Genomic DNA, 20945 nt, shown 5'->3' with positions numbered 1-20945 from the left:
CGGCATAGATAGGGTGGTGTGTGTATATTACAGGTGGTGTGCACCAGGAGGAGAGGCCGGCATAGATAGGGTGGTGTGTGTATATTACAGGTGGTGTGCACCAGGAGGAAAGGCCGGCATAGATAGGGTGGTGTGTGTATATAACATGCGGTGTGCACAGGAGGAAAGGCCGGCATAGATAGGGTGGTGTGTGTATATAACATGCGGTGTGCACAGGAGGAAAGGCCGGCATAGATAGGGTGGTGTGTGTATATAACATGCGGTGTGCACCAGGAGGAGAGGCCGGCACAGATAGCGTGGTGTGTGTATATAACAGGCGGTGTGCACCAGGAGGAGAAGCCGGGTGTAGGTGGGAGCAGTATTAGATACTCACATAAAAGTGTTCCAGGTGAAAGCAGTAGGTGAAGGGCTGGAGGTGGCTGCAGGTCTGTGGGAGAGGTAACGGGTAGAAGCTGACAGATAAGCTGCAGGGAAGCGATGCCGGAAGTCCTTGTCCCCATGTCACCTCCCAGACGTAGAACAGACACTGCCGGCTCTGTATATCCTGCAGGAAAAGTGATAAAGTCATTTACTCACAGAGACATAATGCGCTGTACAGGACGGAGCACCAGAGGGGAGAACACTACTACAGAGTACACACAGTACAGGCCTTCCTCTGCCGTGCAGTCTGAGCGTATACACACAGGAGAGGGGATGACACTACTACAGAGTACACACAGTACAGGCCATCCTCTGCTGTGCAGTCTGAGCGTATACACACAGGAGAGGGGATGACACCGCACAGAAGCTCGGACTCTCTCTCGTACAGGTACAATGCATTCTGGGATTATCTGCGGCATTTTCATTATGTTACAGGAAAACTCTGATGATCTGTGACTGACAGTATAATAATATTCCTACGACATTGAGCAGACGTATGGTGCAGTGCATTGTGGGTGTTACCTGGCTGTCCGCGGAGTGCAAGGCGCGGAACCGCAGGTCCTGGGAGGAAGTGAGACAGCTGCCAGACAATTGGAAGTTAAAGTCACAGGTGTTCTCCACACAGACCTGGATGTATTTCCTGGGAGGGACGGAGAAAATAAGATAAATAACCGCGGGCACCGCACAAAGTCAGAGCTACTAAGCGGGCAGCACCCATTACACCCATTATTACTTTACAGGCAGATCTAAAGCAGGGAACACCAGCAGGGGACACAGTGGGGGCGCAGTGCAGGCAGGCAGGAGCCCCCATGATGGAAGCTGGGCCTTTATGAAGAAAGCTTTGGCGACGGTCACCTGGTTCCGGAGGACAGCAATGTGTGCTGAGCTTTCAAGGGAAGGTGGAACGTCAAACTGATGATGGTGGAATAAATAGACCATGGACATTCCACGGAGACCTGCGGACATAAATCAGAGTCAGCAAATGCACAGAGGCCTATACACGGACAGACCTGAGCTCCTATCATACTGGTCACCCACCCTCTGTTCCGTGATGTTACCACTGGGCGAGTCCTGCGTCTCCTTTACCCTCCGATGCACCTCCCCATTCACTAACTGTCCCCCTACAGGTAACACAGAAAGCACGTCCAGCTCAAACTCCATGAGATGGTACGCAGGGGCCGGAGGGAGACAGATGCTGGTCACTTTATCAGAGCGATGGATACTTAGAGCACCGACAGAAACTTCACCTAGAAAAAAGAAAATCAAAGAGCTGTGAGAGAACATAAAACAAGATATAGAGACCGGCAGAAGGGACACTACATAGAGGGATCAGGTGTGTCTAGGAGAGACATGGAGCCTACCATAGAGACTGGCAGAAGGGATACTACATAGAGGGATCAGGTGTGTCTAGGAGAGACACGGGACCCTACCACAGAGACTGGCAGGAGGGACACTACATAGAGGGATCAGGTGTGTCTAGGAGAGACACGGGACCCAACCACAGAGACTGGCAGGAGGGAAACTACATAGAGGGATCAGGTGTGTCTAGGAGAGACACGGGACCCAACCACAGAGACTGGCAGGAGGGAAACTACATAGAGGGATCAGGTGCGTCTGGGAGAGACACGGGACCCTACCACAGAGACTGTCAGAAAGGACACTACACAGAGGGATCAAGTGCGTCTAGGAGAGACACGGGACCTACCACAGAGACTGGCAGGAGGGACACTACATAGAGGGATCAAGTGCATCTAGGAGAGACACGGGACCCTACCACAGAGACTGGCAGGAGGGACACTACATAGAGGAATCAGGTGCGTCTAGGAGAGAAACGAGACCCTACCACGGAGACTGGCAGGAGGGACACTACACAGAGGGATCAGGTGTGTCTAGGAGACACTACATAAAGGGATCAGGTGTGTCTAGGAGAGACACATGACCCTACCACAGAGACTGGCAGAAGGGACACTACATAAAGGGATCAGGTTTGTCTAGGAGAGACACGGGACCCTACCACAGAGACTGGCAGGAGGGACACTACATAGAGGGATCAGGTGTGTCTAGGAGAGACACGGGACCCTACCACAGAGACTGGCAGGAGGGACACTACATAGAAGGATCAGGTGTGTCTAGGAGAGACACGGGACCCTACCACAGAGACTGTCAGAAAGGACACTACACAGAGGGATCAAGTGCGTCTAGGAGAGACATAGGAACTTACCAGAGACTGTCAGGAGGGTCACCACATAGAGGGATCAGGTGCGTCTAGGAGAGAAACGAGACCCTACCACAGAGACTGGCAGGAGGGACACTACATAGAGGGATCAGGTGTGTCTAGGAGACACTACATAAAGGGATCAGGTGTGTCTAGGAGAGACACATGACCCTACCACAGAGACTGGCAGAAGGGACACTACATAAAGGGATCAGGTGTGTCTAGGAGAGACACATGACCATACCACAGAGACTAGCAGGAGGGACTCCGAGGGTTCAGGTGTGTCTAGGAGAGACACGGGACCCTATCACAGAGACTGGCAGGAGGGTCACTACATAGAGGGATCAGGTGTGTCTAGGAGAGACACGGGACCCTACCACAGACTGGCAGGAGGGACACTACACAGGGGATCAGGTGTGTCTAGGAGAGACACGGGACCATACCACAGAGACTGGCAGGATGGTCACTACATAGAGGGATCAGGTGTGTCTAGGAGAGACACGGGACCCTACCAGAGACTGGCAGGAGGGACACTACACAGGGGATCAGGTGTTTCTACGAGAGACACGGGAATCTACCACAGAGACTGGGAGGAGGGACACTACACAGGGGATCAGGTGTGTCTAGGAGAGACACGGGACCCTACAACAGAGACTGGCAAGAGGGACACTACACAGGGAATCAGGTGTGTCTAGAAGAGACATGGGACCCTACCACAGACACTGGCAGAAGGGACACTACAGACGCGGGACCCTACCACAGAGACTGGCAGAAGGGACACTACATAAAGGGATCAGGTGTGTCTAGGAGAGACACGTGACCATACCACAGAGCTGGCAGGAGGGACTCTACATAGAGGGATCACGTGCGTCTAGGAGAGACACGGGACCTACCACAGAGACTGGCAGGAGGGACACTACATAGAGGGATCAAGTGCGTCTAGGAGAGACACGTGACCATACCACAGAGCTGGCAGGAGGGACTCTACATAGAGGGATCACGTGCGTCTAGGAGAGAAACGAGACCCTACCACAGAGACTGGCAGGAGGGACACTACATAGAGGGATCAGGTGTGTCTAGGAGACACTACATAGAGGGATCAGGTGTGTCTAAGAGAGACACGGGACCATACCACAGAGACTGGCAGGAGGGACACTACATAGAGGATCAGGTATGTCTAGGAGAGAAACGGGACCCTACCACAGAGTCTGGCAGGAGGGACTCTACATAAAGGGATGTACAGCTCCTAAAATATCCAATACCTGTCCTGTCACCTCATATATATATATATATATATATATATATGTCATATACACCTCCTAATATATCCAATACCTGTCACACCATTCTGTGAAAGAGTAGCTCCACCATTTTGTGAGTGACAGCAATCTCACTGTGTGAGAGTGCTGAATCTACAGTTAACCACAGGGAGTGATGGCATACCATATCTGTAATGCGCAAAGAACCGTCCATTAATGATCGGAATTTCATTGCTTTTTTAAGTTTGAGTGGCAGAAATTCAATAGGTTTTGTGAAATTTCAGATCATGTCTAAGAAGCCTTAATGTAAAGCCGTAAAGGTTTTTTGTCTATGGTGTGTACACACACACACACACACACACACACACACACACACACACAATTATATAGATGTGTGCATTACTGTTGGCACTAGTTCCATCTCCCAGTGCTGGAACTGGTCTTTTAAATAAATGGGGCAGAAGCACGTGGGTTAACCGCTTCACTGCTGTGGTGGCCATTTTAGCAATGTGAGCCGGTCTCCGGCCAAAACTACCATAAATCTTCAATTGATGGATCAGGGGGAGAAAGCCAGTGATGAAGTTTCCTGGCACCAGTATCTCATGGTGCAAGATCGGCCACCAGGTAGTTCTGCCGCTAATTTGAGGAACGCAGCCAGCTGGGAGGAGACTCTGCAAAGAGAGATCTCAATCCATTGTAGCTGATGAGACCACATCTGCTGTAGACACAGGGACTGACAGATATATCTCAGCATACTCCTTGGGTACCATAACATACACCTGGTCAAACGCTTTGCATTCGTCTTCCATACGTCTGAGGTAGAATAGAAGGGGAACTATTACTTGCACAAAGTGGAGATATCTATTATCACATGAATTTTAGTCAGGCAGTGTATGATAGGTCGTATACCGTGCCAGGTCTCCTTTACACATGGGAAAGGTTCTGTACTCTCAGGACCAGATCTGCTCTAGAGGCCACCGGAGAAAGATACTGAAACTCCAGTGCTGGCAGCCGACCTAGAATTCTGCTAACGCCGAAGGAGGAGTCAGAGTCTCTTCATTCCTCCAATACTTACTAAAGACGTCTACCAAAAGCAGAGGCTGCCTACAACTACTAAAAATAGGATTGCAAGTTTGGGATAGCCCCCGTGGACTGACCCCCAATTCCCACCGGTGACTGCTACACTACACACAAGGGAAGAGCCGAGGGGGCACTTACAGAGGCTGCGCCCTGCGGAGGGGTGTGTAACGACAGCGCAGGAGTCTGAGCCAAGCTCCATTTCTATTGGTTGTTCATCCTCTCAGTGGTACAGGAATGGACAGATCAGCACCAATACAGAGACTGGGCGCATCCATGCCCATTGGTAATTCCCAACTGTCCCTGGGGCACACACAGGGCAGTGACAAATGGGGGAGGGAGTGGAAACACCACAGGGGGACGCAGAAGGGGAGACCCTGCAGAGGCTGCTGTGCTCACCATGGCTGTTCTGATAGATGGAGGCCGCAGTGTCTGGCCCAGCAATGATGGGCATAGTATCTGCATTATTCAGCTGTAAGGTGTCGCCCTGCTTCACAACATAATGTCCAGTTGTCACTGTAAACTTTAACTTCTGTGGAACCCCAGCCAGGAGACATTCTGCAAACGTGATGAGAATATGAGTTAGTAAGTTACTGACATATGGAAAAAGAGTTTATTTGCTGTACCCACTTCCTGTCACAATACATTCTGCTCCAACTGCCCAAACCAATCCAAAATGTCACATTACTGACACCTCACAGGCACAATATCACTAATGGTGCATACACACGGTCAGATATTACTGGTCGATTTGTACGACAATGATATCGATTATATCGTTAAATTCGTCCAGTTTTTGGCCCCTTCAAACAACGGTGGATGCGCGGGCACGGATGGTCGATATCGACCAGGATGGCCTGGTTACTATAGGGACCTGCGGGGGTTGGTGCATGTTCGATATTGAACATCCAGCACATGCAGGACGATCATCTGATGGTTGTCTGATCGGAGGCATCGCTTCGTGTGTACGGAGCTTTAGAGAAACACAATACTTGTACAATGTTATATATCAGCATTTCTTTCCTAAGATCCCTAAGGTCATTACTCAGCATCTGCTGCACCAACATCAAAGGTCATTGGATAAAGCCCCTAAACCGGAGCAAAACGCGTCTGTGCACCACCGGCTACGGGCTGACATCTATTTGTGGAGTGACAGCACATTATCTATAGAAGCCGTAGCCTGACTATATTACCGGTAAATACTGTATTTCATTCAAGCCGGGATCGGGAAAGACGGCTGCCAACTCTCAAGATAGAGCAATTGTTTACTAGAGCAGCTCCGCTCATAACTGGAGCCCTGGGCAGTACTCATCCCAAACTCCCACACAGTAACCAGGAGCACCTAACCATTGCCGTACAATGGCTCTGATCTCGGTTATTAATGTGGTGATATTGCTGCCATTATATACTTACACAGTCATACTAGCAGCCATACCGCACCCGGAGTAACGGCTCTGATCCCTGTTATTAATGTGGTGATACTGCTGCCATTATATACTTACACAGTCATACTAGCAGCCATACCGCACCCTGAGTAACGGCTCTGATCCCTGTTATTAATGTGGTGATACTGCTGCCATTATATACTTACACAGTCATACTAGCAGCCATACCGCACCCTGAGTAACGGCTCTGATCCCTGTTATTAATGTGGTGATACTGCTGCCATTATATACTTACACAGTCATACTAGCAGCCATACCGCACCCTGAGTAACGTCTCTGATCGCTGTTATTAATGTGGTGATACTGCTGCCATTATATACTTACACTGCCAAACAGCACCCTGAGTAACGGCTCTGATCCCTGTTATTAATGTGGTGATACTGCTGCCATTATATACTTACACAGTCATACTAGCAGCCATACCGCACCCTGAGTAACGGCTCTGATCTCTGTTACTCCTGAATACTCAGTCATTCAGGCAGTATATCAGTCACTTACCATCATTAGGGGTCATTCAGACCCACTCGCAAGCGGCAGTACGCTCGCAAGTGGGTCGATGGTCCCGACTGCGCATGCGCACGACAGAGGGAGCTCCGTCGTGCGCATGCGCGAGACCCAGCGAGCGACGGGGAATCCGTCGCTCGGGGTCTCGCACCAAAGGGGGCGTGCTGTCGATGGTGACTGACAGCACATCCCCTTTGGTGGGCGTGCCGGCCAGACGGAGGCGTTCCCATGGGAACGCCTACCGTCTGAAGCCGGCCCCACTGATATCACTAGTGATGTCAGTGGGAGTGATTTTGGCTCTGATAGAGCCAAAATCACTCCAGGGCTTGTGGCTGGGAAACCCGACCGCAGGGTTTCACTCGCAAGTCCGATGGTCGCGATGGTCAAGACCCTCGTGACCATCTTTTTGGACGCTCGTATATTATTATTATTATTATTATTATCCTTTATTTATATGGCGCCACAAGGGTTCCGCAGCGCCTGACAAAGTACAGAAACAAATGAGCACACAAGACAACAGCTATTAACTGTACAGACAATGCAGTGCAAGTACATGATTTATATACATTGCTGCATAACACCTAAATAAGCAGCAGGGTGTCAGTAATCAGTTTTAGGTGCCATTGTGAATGAAAGTAAAAGTAAGGCAAGAAGAAGCACGTGAGGAAAGAGGGCCCTGCTCGCGAGAGCTTACATTCTGAGGGGAGGGTCAGACAAACAGGGGTGACACAGATGGGCTAGATAGTGAGGAAGGAGCATAGAGTAGTGGGTTAGGATGAGCGCTGGAAAGCATTGAGGAAGAAATGGGTCTTGATGACCCATTTGAAGATTAAGAGCCAGGAAGCCAAGTGATGGAGGAATTTTGCCGGAGCAGTGGTGTCAGAGGGGTAAATCCAGGGTTTGGTGATGGCTAGGAGAATCCAGGCATTGCAGATGAAGTGCTCATGAACGGAGACCAGTTTATTATAGACAAAACTGGCTTTCCAGAGGGAACAGGAGAGAGGGACAGAGTTAAGAGGTGAGAGAATGAGATTATTAGGGTTGATGCAGTGTGGAGGTGATACTGATCTAGAGAAGGGGAATAAGGAGTGTGGGGTTATGTGGCTGGCTTCTGAATGAGGAAGGGTGACAGCAGGTGGTGGGTCAGGTGGAGGTTTAGTGTGGTGTGGGGGGGGGAGAGGATAGGTAACTTGGAGAAAAGAGAGGGTGCAGGGTTTAGTGGTGGTGCAGCAGGACCATGGTGGAAGAGAAGTGAATAATACTGGAGTTGTGGGAGATGCAGTTGAGAGACTTATATGTGATGAAGAGAGACAGAGGAGGGGGAGAACGTAGAGGGGACTATGGATGGAGAAAAGAGGTGAAAACTGGTGGTAGAGGAGAAAATAATGTAGCGGCTGAGTGAGGGTGGAGTAGAATAAAAGAGACATCGTGTAGATGAGGCGGTTGGGGGTGAAAAAGTCAGTAGTAGTAATGAGTTTGAGATGAGGGAGCAGTACAGGTCAAAGGTCAAAATCAGATAAAAGAAAGAACAGTGCTGGAAGATGTAAAGGCACAACTACAATAGTAAATTATAACCAAAAAAGGAGTGTAGAGCTGTTAAAGTAGCAAGACTTGAGAATTAGTCTAAAGTATGAATATATATATATATATATATATATATATATATATATATAAAAAAAAAAAGGTATAGGTGTGAAACAATGGTAGATACTACAGTAAAGATAAATTGACAGTGGTATTGGAATGATTTAAACAATGTAGAGAAGAAACGCAAACATACAAGTATTAAATGTTCAGTAAGCAGGTAGTTGCTTGCAATGCTGAAGCAGGGTGTTGTCAAAAGGTGTGTCCAGGTTATAATGGAAGCTGGTTGCTGAGTAGCAGGGTTTCCAGAAGCTCAGAAGATCCTTTGCTTTTTTCCATTTTTATGCTGTGGGTGGTCACTCACAGCTATACGAGCGTCCAGGAGGACGCTCCATTTTAATGGAGGAGGGCCCTGATTCAGAGCGAGCGCTCTGGTCAGAGCGAGCGGCTCTGAATCAGGCCATTGTGTGGTTACTATTTTTAATGTATCAGTATTTTATTTTTCATGTCTTAGAATATAAAATTGCTTATTTACAAATCATTTGGTGTCTTGAACTTATTTCTGTCATCTCAAAAAGGTTCAAGTGTATTATACATGTATTAATATATAAAAATCTTTTTCAAATTAGCGCATCACCATCATCTGTATTGTAGGGTTTTGTAATTGGTGGTGATCTTACACAGGCTCACTGGGTGACTTGCTGCTACGATTATTAATTTATTTTTCATTAGCGCCTGGTACTTGCTGTGTTTTTCTTGATCAAAAGTTATTACTCAGCATCTACGGCTCCACCAATATTACTCAGCAGCTCCACCAATATCATTCAGCAGCTCCACCAATATCACTCACCACTCAGCAGCTCCACCAATATCACTCACCACTCAGTGGCTCCACCAATATCACTCACCACTCAGTGGCTCCACCAATATCACTCACCACTCAGTGGCTCCACCAATATCACTCACCACTCAGTGGCTCCACCAATATCACTCACCACTCAGTGGCTCCACCAATATCACTCACCACTCAGTGGCTCCACCAATATCACTCACCACTCAGTGGCTCCACCAATATCACTCACCATTTCAGAGGCTCCGCCAATATCACTCACCACTCAGCAGCTCCGCCAATATCACTCAGCAGCTCCACCAATATCACTCACCACTCAGCAGCTCCACCAATATCACTCACCACTCAGCAGCTCCACCAATATCACTCACAGCTCAGCAGCTCCACCAATATCACTCAACACTCAGCGGCTCCACCAATATCACTCACCACTCAGAAGCTCCACCAACATTACTCAGCAGCTCCACCAAAATCACTCAGCAGCTCCACCAATATAACTCACCACTCAGCAGCTCCACCAATATCACTCACCACTCAGCAGCTCCACCAATATTACTCACCACTCAGCTGCTCCACCAATATCACTCACCACTCAGCAGCTCCACCAATATCACTCAGCAGCTCCACCAATATCACTCACCACTCAGCAGCTCCACCAATATTACTCACCACTCAGCAGCTCCACCAATAACACTCAGCAGCTCCACCAATATTACACACCACTCAGCAGCTCCACCAATATCACACAGCACTCAGCAGCTCCACCAATATCACTCACCACTCAGCAGCTCCACCAATATCACTCACCACTCAGCAGCTCCACCAATATCACTCACCACTCAGCGGCTCCACCAATATCACTCAGCAGCTCCACCAATATTACTCACCACTCAGCAGCTCCACCAATATCACTCACCACTCAGCGGCTCCACCAATATCACTCACCACTCAGAAGCTCCATCAATATCACTCACCACTCAGCAGCTCCACCAATATTACTCACCACTCAGCAGCTCCACCAATATTACTCACCACTCAGCAGCTCCACCAATATCACTCACCACTCAGCGGCTCCACCAATATCACTCAGCGGCTCCACCAATATCACTCACCACTCAGCGGCTGCACCAATATCACTCACCACTCAACGGCTCCACCAATATCACTCACCACTCAGCAGCTCCACCAATATTACTCAGCAGCTCCACCACTATCACTCAGCAGCTCCACCAATATTACTCACCGCTCAACAGCTCCACCAATATCACTCACCACTCAGCAGCTCCACCAATATCATTCACCACTCAGCAGCTCCACCAATATCACTCACCACTCAGCAGCTCCACCAATATCACTCAGCAGCTCCACCAATATTACTCAACAGCTCCACCAATATCACTCAGCAGCTCCACCAATATTACTCAGCAGCTCCACCAATATCACTCACCACTGAGCAGCTCCACCAATATCACTCGCCACTCAGCGGCTCCACCAATATCACTCACCACTCAGCGGCTCTACCAATAACACTCACCACTCAGCGGCTCCACCAATATCACTCACCACTCAGCGGCTCCACCAATATCACTCACCACTCAACCAATATCACTCAGCGGCTACACCAATATCACTCACCACTCAGCGGCTCTACCAATATTACTCACCACTCAGCGGCTGCACCAATATCACTCACCACTCAGCGGCTCCACCAATATCACTCACCACTCAGCGGCTCCACCAATATCACTCACCACTCAGAAGCTCCACCAATATCACTCACCACTCAGCAGCTCCACCAATATCACTCAGCAGCTCCACCAATATTACTCACCGCTCAGCAGCTCCACCAATATCACTCACCACTCAGCAGCTCCACCAATATCACTCACCACTCAGCAGCTCCACCAATATCACTCACCACTCAGCAGCTTCACCAATATCACTCACCACTCAGCAGCTCCACCAATATTACTCACCACTCAGCAGCTCCACCAATATTACTCACCACTCAGCAGCTCCACCAATATCACTCACCACTCAGCAGCTCCACCAATATCACTCAGCAGCTCCACCAATATCACTCACCACTCAACGGCTCCACCAATATCACTCACCACTCAGCAGCTCCACCAATATTACTCAGCAGCTCCACCAATATCACTCAGCAGCTCCACCAATATTACTCACCGCTCAACAGCTCCACCAATATCACTCACCACTCAGCAGCTCCACCAATATCATTCACCACTCAGCAGCTCCACCAATATCACTCACCACTCAGCAGCTCCACCAATATCACTCAGCAGCTCCACCAATATCACTCACCACTCAGCAGCTCCACCAATATTACTCAGCAGCTCCACCAATATCACTCACCACTCAGCGGCTCTACCAATAACACTCACCACTCAACCAATACCACTCAGCGGCTCCACCAATATCACTCACCACTCAGCAGCTCCACCAATATCACTCAGCAGCTCCACCAATATCACTCGCCACTGAGCAGCTCCACCAATATCACTCGCCACTCAGCGGCTCCACCAATATCACTCACCACTCAGCGGCTCTACCAATAACACTCACCACTCAGCGGCTCCACCAATATCACTCACCACTCAACCAATATCACTCAGCGGCTCCACCAATATCACTCACCACTCAGCGGCTACACCAATATCACTCACCACTCAGCGGCTCTACCAATATCACTCACCACTCAGCAGCTCCACCAATATCACTCACCACTCAGAAGCTCCACCAATATTACTCACCACTCAGCGGCTGCACCAATATCACTCACCACTCAGCGGCTCCACCAATATCACTCACCACTCAGCGGCTCCACCAATATCACTCACCACTCAGAAGCTCCACCAATATCACTGACCACTCAGAAGCTCCACCAATATTACTCACCGCTCAGCAGCTCCACCAATATCACTCGGCAGCTCCACCAATATTACTCACCACTCAGCGGCTCTACCAATAACACTCACCACTCAACCAATACCACTCAGCGGCTCCACCAATATCACTCACCACTCAACGGCTCCACCAATATCACTCACCACTCAGAAGCTCCACCAATATTACTCAGCAGCTCCACCAATATTACTCAGCAGCTCCACCAATATCACTCAGCAGCTCCATCAATATTACTCACCGCTCAGCAGCTCCACCAATATCACTCACCACTCAGCAGCTCCACCAATATCACTCACCACTCAGCAGCTCCACCAATATCACTCACCACTCAGCAGCTCCACCAATATCACTCACCACTCAGCAGCTTCACCAATATCACTCAGCACTCAGCAGCTCCACCAATATTACTCACCACTCAGCAGCTCCACCAATATCACTCACCACTCAGCAGCTCCACCAATATCACTCAGAAGCTCCACCAATATCACTCACCACTCAGCGGCTCCACCAATATCACTCACCACTCAGCAGCTCCACCAATATCACTCACCACTCAGCAGCTCCACCAATATCACGCACCACTCAGCAGCTCCACCAATATCACTCACCACTCAGCAGCTCCAGCAATATCACTCACCACTCAGCGGCTCCACCAATATCACTCAGCAGCTCCACCAATATTACTCACCACTCAGCAGCTCCACCAATATCACTCACCACTCAGCGGCTCCACCAATATCACTCACCACTCAGCGGCTCCACCAATATCACTCACCACTCAACCAATATCACTCAGCGGCTCCACCAATATCACTCACCACTCAGCGGCTCCACCAATATCACTCACCACTCAGCGGCTCCACCAATATCACTCACCACTCAGCGGCTCCACCAATATTACTCAGCAGCTCCACCAATATCACTCAGCAGCTCCACCAATATCACTCAGCAGTCAGAAGCTCCACTAACATCACTCACCAGTCAGCGGCTCTACCAATATCACTCACCACTCAGCAGCTCCACCAATATCACTCACCACTCAGCAGCTCCACCAATATCACTCACCACTCAGCAGCTCCACCAATATCACTCAGCAGCTCCACCAATATTACTCGGCAGCTCCACCAATATTACTCACCACTCAGCGGCTCTACCAATAACACTCACCACTCAACCAATACCACTCAGCGGCTCCACCAATATCACTCACCACTCAGCGGCTCCACCAATATCACTCACCACTCAGAAGCTCCACCAATATTACTCAGCAGCTCCACCAATATTACTCAGCAGCTCCACCAATATCACTCAGCAGCTCCACCAATATTACTCACCGCTCAGCAGCTCCACCAATATCACTCACCACTCAGCAGCTCCACCAATATCACTCACCACTCAGCAGCTCCACCAATATCACTCACCACTCAGCAGCTCCACCAATATCACTCACCACTCAGCAGCTTCACCAATATCACTCAGCACTCAGCAGCTCCACCAATATTACTCACCACTCAGCAGCTCCACCAATATCACTCACCACTCAGCAGCTCCACCAATATCACTCAGAAGCTCCACCAATATCACTCACCACTCAGCGGCTCCACCAATATCACTCACCACTCAGCAGCTCCACCAATATCACTCACCACTCAGCAGCTCCACCAATATCACGCACCACTCAGCAGCTCCACCAATATCACTCACCACTCAGCAGCTCCACCAATATCACTCACCACTCAGCGGCTCCACCAATATCACTCAGCAGCTCCACCAATATTACTCACCACTCAGCAGCTCCACCAATATCACTCACCACTCAGCGGCTCCACCAATATCACTCACCACTCAGCGGCTCCACCAATATCACTCACCACTCAACCAATATCACTCAGCGGCTCCACCAATATCACTCACCACTCAGCGGCTCCACCAATATCACTCACCACTCAGCGGCTCCACCAATATCACTCACCACTCAGCGGCTCCACCAATATTACTCAGCAGCTCCACCAATATCACTCAGCAGCTCCACCAATATCACTCAGCAGCTCCACCAATATCACTCAGCAGTCAGAAGCTCCACTAACATCACTCACCACTCAGCGGCTCTACCAATATCACTCACCACTCAGCAGCTCCACCAATATCACTCACCACTCAGCAGCTCCACCAATATCACTCACCACTCAGCAGCTCCACCAATATCACTCAGCAGCTCCACCAATATTACTCACCGCTCAGCAGCTCCACCAATATCACTCAGCAGCTCCACCAATATTACTCACCGCTCAGCAGCTCCACCAATATCACTCACCGCTCAGCAGCTCCACCAATATCACTCACCACTCAGCAGCTCCACCAATATTACTCAGCAGCTCCACCAATATCACTCAGCAGCTCCACCAATATTACTCACCGCTCAACAGCTCCACCAATATCACTCACCACTCAGCAGCTCCACCAATATCATTCACCACTCAGCAGCTCCACCAATATCACTCACCACTCAGCAGCTCCACCAATATTACTCACCACTCAGCAGCTCCACCAATATCACTCACCACTCAGCAGCTCCACCAATATCACTCAGAAGCTCCACCAATATCACTCACCACTCAGCGGCTCCACCAATATCACTCACCACTCAGCGGCTCTACCAATAACACTCACCACTCAGCGGCTCCACCAATATCACTCACCACTCAGCGGCTCCACCAATATCACTCACCACTCAGCAGCTCCACCAATATCACTCACCACTCAGCAGCTCCACCAATATCACTCACCACTCAGCAGCTCCACCAATATCACTCACCACTCAGCAGCTACACCAATATCACTCACCACTCAGCAGCTTCACCAATATCACTCAGCACTCAGCAGCTCCACCAATATTACTCACCACTCAGCAGCTCCACCAATATCACTCACCACTCAGCAGCTCCACCAATATCACTCAGAAGCTCCACCAATATCACTCACCACTCAGCGGCTCCACCAATATCACTCACCACTCAGCAGCTCCACCAATATCACTCACCACTCAGCAGCTCCACCAATATCACGCACCACTCAGCAGCTCCACCAATATCACTCACCACTCAGCAGCTCCACCAATATCACTCACCACTCAGCGGCTCCACCAATATCACTCAGCAGCTCCACCAATATTACTCACCACTCAGCAGCTCCACCAATATCACTCACCACTCAGCGGCTCCACCAATATCACTCACCACTCAGCGGCTCCACAAATATCACTCACCACTCAACCAATATCACTCAGCGGCTCCACCAATATCACTCACCACTCAGCGGCTCCACCAATATCACTCACCACTCAGCGGCTCCACCAATATCACTCACCACTCAGCGGCTCCACCAATATTACTCAGCAGCTCCACCAATATCACTCAGCAGCTCCACCAATATCACTCAGCAGCTCCACCAATATCACTCAGCAGTCAGAAGCTCCACTAACATCACTCACCACTCAGCGGCTCTACCAATATCACTCACCACTCAGCAGCTCCACCAATATCACTCACCACTCAGCAGCTCCACCAATATCACTCACCACTCAGCAGCTCCACCAATATCACTCAGCAGCTCCACCAATATTACTCACCGCTCAGCAGCTCCACCAATATCACTCAGCAGCTCCACCAATATTACTCACCGCTCAGCAGCTCCACCAATATCACTCACCGCTCAGCAGCTCCACCAATATCACTCACCACTCAGCAGCTCCACCAATATTACTCAGCAGCTCCACCAATATCACTCAGCAGCTCCACCAATATTACTCACCGCTCAACAGCTCCACCAATATCACTCACCACTCAGCAGCTCCACCAATATCATTCACCACTCAGCAGCTCCACCAATATCACTCACCACTCAGCAGCTCCACCAATATCACTCAGCAGCTCCACCAATATCACTCAGCAGCTCCACCAATATTACTCAGCAGCTCCACCAATATCACTCACCACTGAGCAGCTCCACCAATATCACTCGCCACTCAGCGGCTCCACCAATATCACTCGCCACTCAGCGGCTCTACCAATAACACTCACCACTCAGCGGCTCCACCAATATCACTCACCACTCAGCGGCTCCACCAATATCACTCACCACTCAACCAATATCACTCAGCGGCTCCACCAATATCACTCACCACTCAGCGGCTACACCAATATCACTCACCACTCAGCGGCTCTACCAATATCACTCACCACTCAGCAGCTCCACCAATATCACTCACCACTCAGAAGCTCCACCAATATTACTCACCACTCAGCGGCTGCACCAATATCACTCACCACTCAGCGGCTCCACCAATATCACTCACCACTCAGCGGCTCCACCAATATCACTCACCACTCAGAAGCTCCACCAATATCACTCACCACTCAGCAGCTCCACCAATATCACTCAGCAGCTCCACCAATATTACTCACCGCTCAGCAGCTCCACCAATATCACTCACCACTCAGCAGCTCCACCAATATCACTCACCACTCAGCAGCTCCACCAATATCACTCACCACTCAGCAGCTTCACCAATATCACTCACCACTCAGCGGCTCCACCAATATCACTCACCACTCAGCAGCTCCACCAATATCACTCACCACTCAGCAGCTCCACCAATATCACTCACCACTCAGCAGCTTCACCAATATTACTCACCACTCAGCAGCTCCACCAATATCACTCAGCAGCTCCACCAATATTACTCACCACTCAGCAGCTCCACCAATATCACTCAGCAGCTCCACCAATATTACTCACCACTCAGCAGCTCCACCAATATCACTCAGCAGCTCCACCAATATTACTCACCACTCAGCGGCTGCACCAATATCACTCACCACTCAACGGCTCCACCAATATCACTCACCACTCAGCAGCTCCACCAATATTACTCACCAGCTCCACCAATATCACTCAGCAGCTCCACCAATATTACTCACCGCTCAACAGCTCCACCAATATCACTCACCACTCAGCAGCTCCATAAAATATCACTCACCACTCAGCAGCTCCACCAATATCACTCAGCAGCTCCACCAATATCACTCACCACTGAGCAGCTCCACCAATATCACTCGCCACTCAGCGGCTCCACCAATATCACTCACCACTCAGCGGCTCTACCAATAACACTCACCACTCAGCATCTCCACCAATATCACTCACCACTCAGCGGCTCCACCAATATCACTCACCACTCAACCAATATCACTCAGCGGCTCCACCAATATCACTCACCACTCAGCGGCTACACCAATATCACTCACCACTCAGCGGCTCTACCAATATCACTCACCACTCAGCAGCTCCACCAATATCACTCACCACTCAGAAGCTCCACCAATATTACTCACAACTCAGCGGCTGCACCAATATCACTCACCACTCAGCGGCTCCACCAATATCACTCACCACTCAGCGGCTCCACCAAAATCACTCACCACTCAGCAGCTCCACCAATATCACTCAGCAGCTCCACCAATATTACTCACCACTCAGCAGCTCCACCAATATCACTCGGCAGCTCCACCAATATTACTCACCACTCAGCGGCTCTACCAATAACACTCACCACTCAACCAATACCACTCAGCGGCTCCACCAATATCACTCACCACTCAGCGGCTCCACCAATATCACTCACCACTCAGCGGCTCCACCAATATCACTCACCACTCAGAAGCTCCACCAATATTACTCAGCAGCTCCACCAATATCACTCAGCAGCTCCACCAATATTACTCACCGCTCAGCAGCTCCACCAATATCACTCACCACTCAGCAGCTCCACCAATATCACTCACCACTCAGCAGCTTCACCAATATCACTCACCACTCAGCAGCTCCACCAATATTACTCACCACTCAGCAGCTCCACCAATATCACTCACCACTCAGCAGCTCCACCAATATCACTCAGAAGCTCCACCAATATCACTCACCACTGAGCAGCTCCACCAATATCACTCGCCACTCAGCGGCTCCACCAATATCACTCACCACTCAGCGGCTCTACCAATAACACTCACCACTCAGCGGCTCCACCAATATCACTCACCACTCAGCGGCTCTACCAATAACACTCACCACTCAGCGGCTCCACCAATATCACTCACCACTCAGCGGCTCCACCAATATCACTCACCACTCAGCAGCTCCACCAATATCACTCACCACTCAGCGGCTCTACCAATAACACTCACCACTCAGCGGCTCCACCAATATCACTCACCACTCAGCGGCTCCACCAATATCACTCACCACTCAGCAGCTCCACCAATATCACTCACCACTCAGCGGCTCCACCAATATCACTCACCACTCAGCAGCTCCACCAATATTACTCACCACTCAGCAGCTCCACCAATATTACTCACCAGCTCCACCAATATCACTCAGCAGCTCCACCAATATTACTCACCGCTCAACAGCTCCACCAATATCACTCACCACTCAGCAGCTCCACCAATATCACTCACCACTCAGCAGCTCCACCAATATCACTCAGCAGCTCCACCAATATTACTCAGCAGCTCCACCAATATCACTCACCACTCAGCGGCTCTACCAATAACACTCACCACTCAACCAATACCACTCAGCGGCTCCACCAATATCACTCACCACTCAGCAGCTCCACCAATATCACTCAGCAGCTTCACCAATATCACTCACCACTGAGCAGCTCCACCAATATCACTCGCCACTCAGCGGCTCCACCAATATCACTCACCACTCAGCGGCTCTACCAATAACACTCAGGACTCAGCGGCTCCACCAATATCACTCACCACTCAGCGGCTCCACCAATATCACTCACCACTCAACCAATATCACTCAGCGGCTCCACCAATATCACTCACCACTCAGCGGCTACACCAATATCACTCACCACTCAGCGGCTCTACCAATATCACTCACCACTCAGCAGCTCCACCAATATCACTCACCACTCAGAAGCTCCACCAATATTACTCACCACTCAGCGGCTGCACCAATATCACTCACCACTCAGCGGCTCCACCAATATCACTCACCACTCAGCGGCTCCACCAATATCACTCACCACTCAGAAGCTCCACCAATATCACTCACCACTCAGCAGCTCCACCAATATTACTCACCGCTCAGCAGCTCCACCAATATCACTCGGCAACTCCACCAATATTACTCACCACTCAGCGGCTCTACCAATAACACTCACCACTCAACCAATACTACTCAGCGGCTCCACCAATATCACTCACCACTCAGCGGCTCCACCAATATCACTCACCACTCAGCGGCTCCACCAATATCACTCACCACTCAGAAGCTCCACCAATATTACTCAGCAGCTCCACCAATATCACTCAGCAGCTCCACCAATATTACTCACCGCTCAGCAGCTCCACCAATATCACTCACCACTCAGCAGCTCCACCAATATCACTCACCACTCAGCAGCTCCACCAATATCACTCACCACTCAGCAGCTCCACCAATATCACTCACCACTCAGCAGCTTCACCAATATCACTCACCACTCAGCAGCTCCACCAATATTACTCACCACTCAGCAGCTCCACCAATATCACTCACCACTCAGCAGCTCCACCAATATCACTCAGAAGCTCCACCAATATCACTCACCACTCAGCGGCTCCACCAATATCACTCACCACTTAGCGGCTCCACCAATATCACTCACCACTCAGCGGCTCCACCAATATCACTCACCACTCAGCAGCTCCACCAATATCACTCACCACTCAGCAGCTCCACCAATATCACTCACCACTCAGCGGCTCCACCAATATCACTCAGCAGCTCCACCAATATTACACACCACTCAGCAGCTCCACCAATATCACGCACCAATCAGCAGCTCCACCAATATCACGCACCACTCAGCAGCTCCACCAATATCACTCACCACTCAGCGGCTCCACCAATATCACTCACCACTCAGCGGCTCCACCAATATCACTCAGCAGCTCCACCAATATTACTCACCACTCAGCGGCTCCACCAATATCACTCACCACTCAGCGGCTCCACCAATATCACTCACCACTCAACCAATATCACTCAGCGGCTCCACCAATATCACTCACCACTCAGCGGCTCCACCAATATCACTCACCACTCAGCGGCTCCACCAATATCACTCACCACTCAGCGGCTCCACCAATATTACTCAGCAGCTCCACCAATATCACTCAGCAGCTCCACCAATATCACTCAGCAGCTCCACCAATATCACTCAGCAGTCAGAAGCTCCACTAACATCACTCACCACTCAGCGGCTCTACCAATATCACTCACCACTCAGCAGCTCCACCAATATCACTCACCACTCAGAAGCTCCACCAATATTACTCACCACTCAGCGGCTGCACCAATATCACTCACCACTCAGCGGCTCCACCAATATCACTCACCACTCAGCGGCTCCACCAATATCACTCACCACTCAGAAGCTCCACCAATATCACTCACCACTCAGCAGCTCCACCAATATCACTCAGCAGCTCCACCAATATTACTCAGCAGCTCCACCAATATCACTCACCACTCAGCGGCTCTACCAATAACACTCACCACTCAACCAATACCACTCAGCGGCTCCACCAATATCACTC

At 50.1% G+C, this 20945-nt stretch overlaps 1 protein-coding gene across 1 annotated transcript in view; it reads right to left on the bottom strand.

The window, feature by feature from the left end:
- The window catches only part of TRAPPC10 (trafficking protein particle complex subunit 10), a 163551-nt gene that overhangs the window by 13701 nt on the left and 128905 nt on the right, over positions 1-20945 (bottom strand). The window contains exons 16-20 of the mRNA XM_088462881.1: positions 5371-5529; positions 1459-1667; positions 1276-1376; positions 943-1060; positions 374-544 (exon numbers count right to left, since the gene is read on the bottom strand). Of these exons, the coding sequence (XP_088319007.1) occupies positions 374-544; positions 943-1060; positions 1276-1376; positions 1459-1667; positions 5371-5529 (758 nt within the window). The remainder of the gene's footprint in view (positions 1-373; positions 545-942; positions 1061-1275; positions 1377-1458; positions 1668-5370; positions 5530-20945) is intronic.

This window comes from Taudactylus pleione, unplaced genomic scaffold (genome assembly GCF_031769625.1).
Source record: "Taudactylus pleione unplaced genomic scaffold, aTauple2 ptg001280l, whole genome shotgun sequence".
NCBI classification, from domain to species: Eukaryota; Metazoa; Chordata; class Amphibia; order Anura; family Myobatrachidae; genus Taudactylus; species Taudactylus pleione.
The sequence above is the reverse complement of the archived record's forward strand: the minus strand, read 5'-3'. Positions and strand labels throughout refer to the sequence as shown.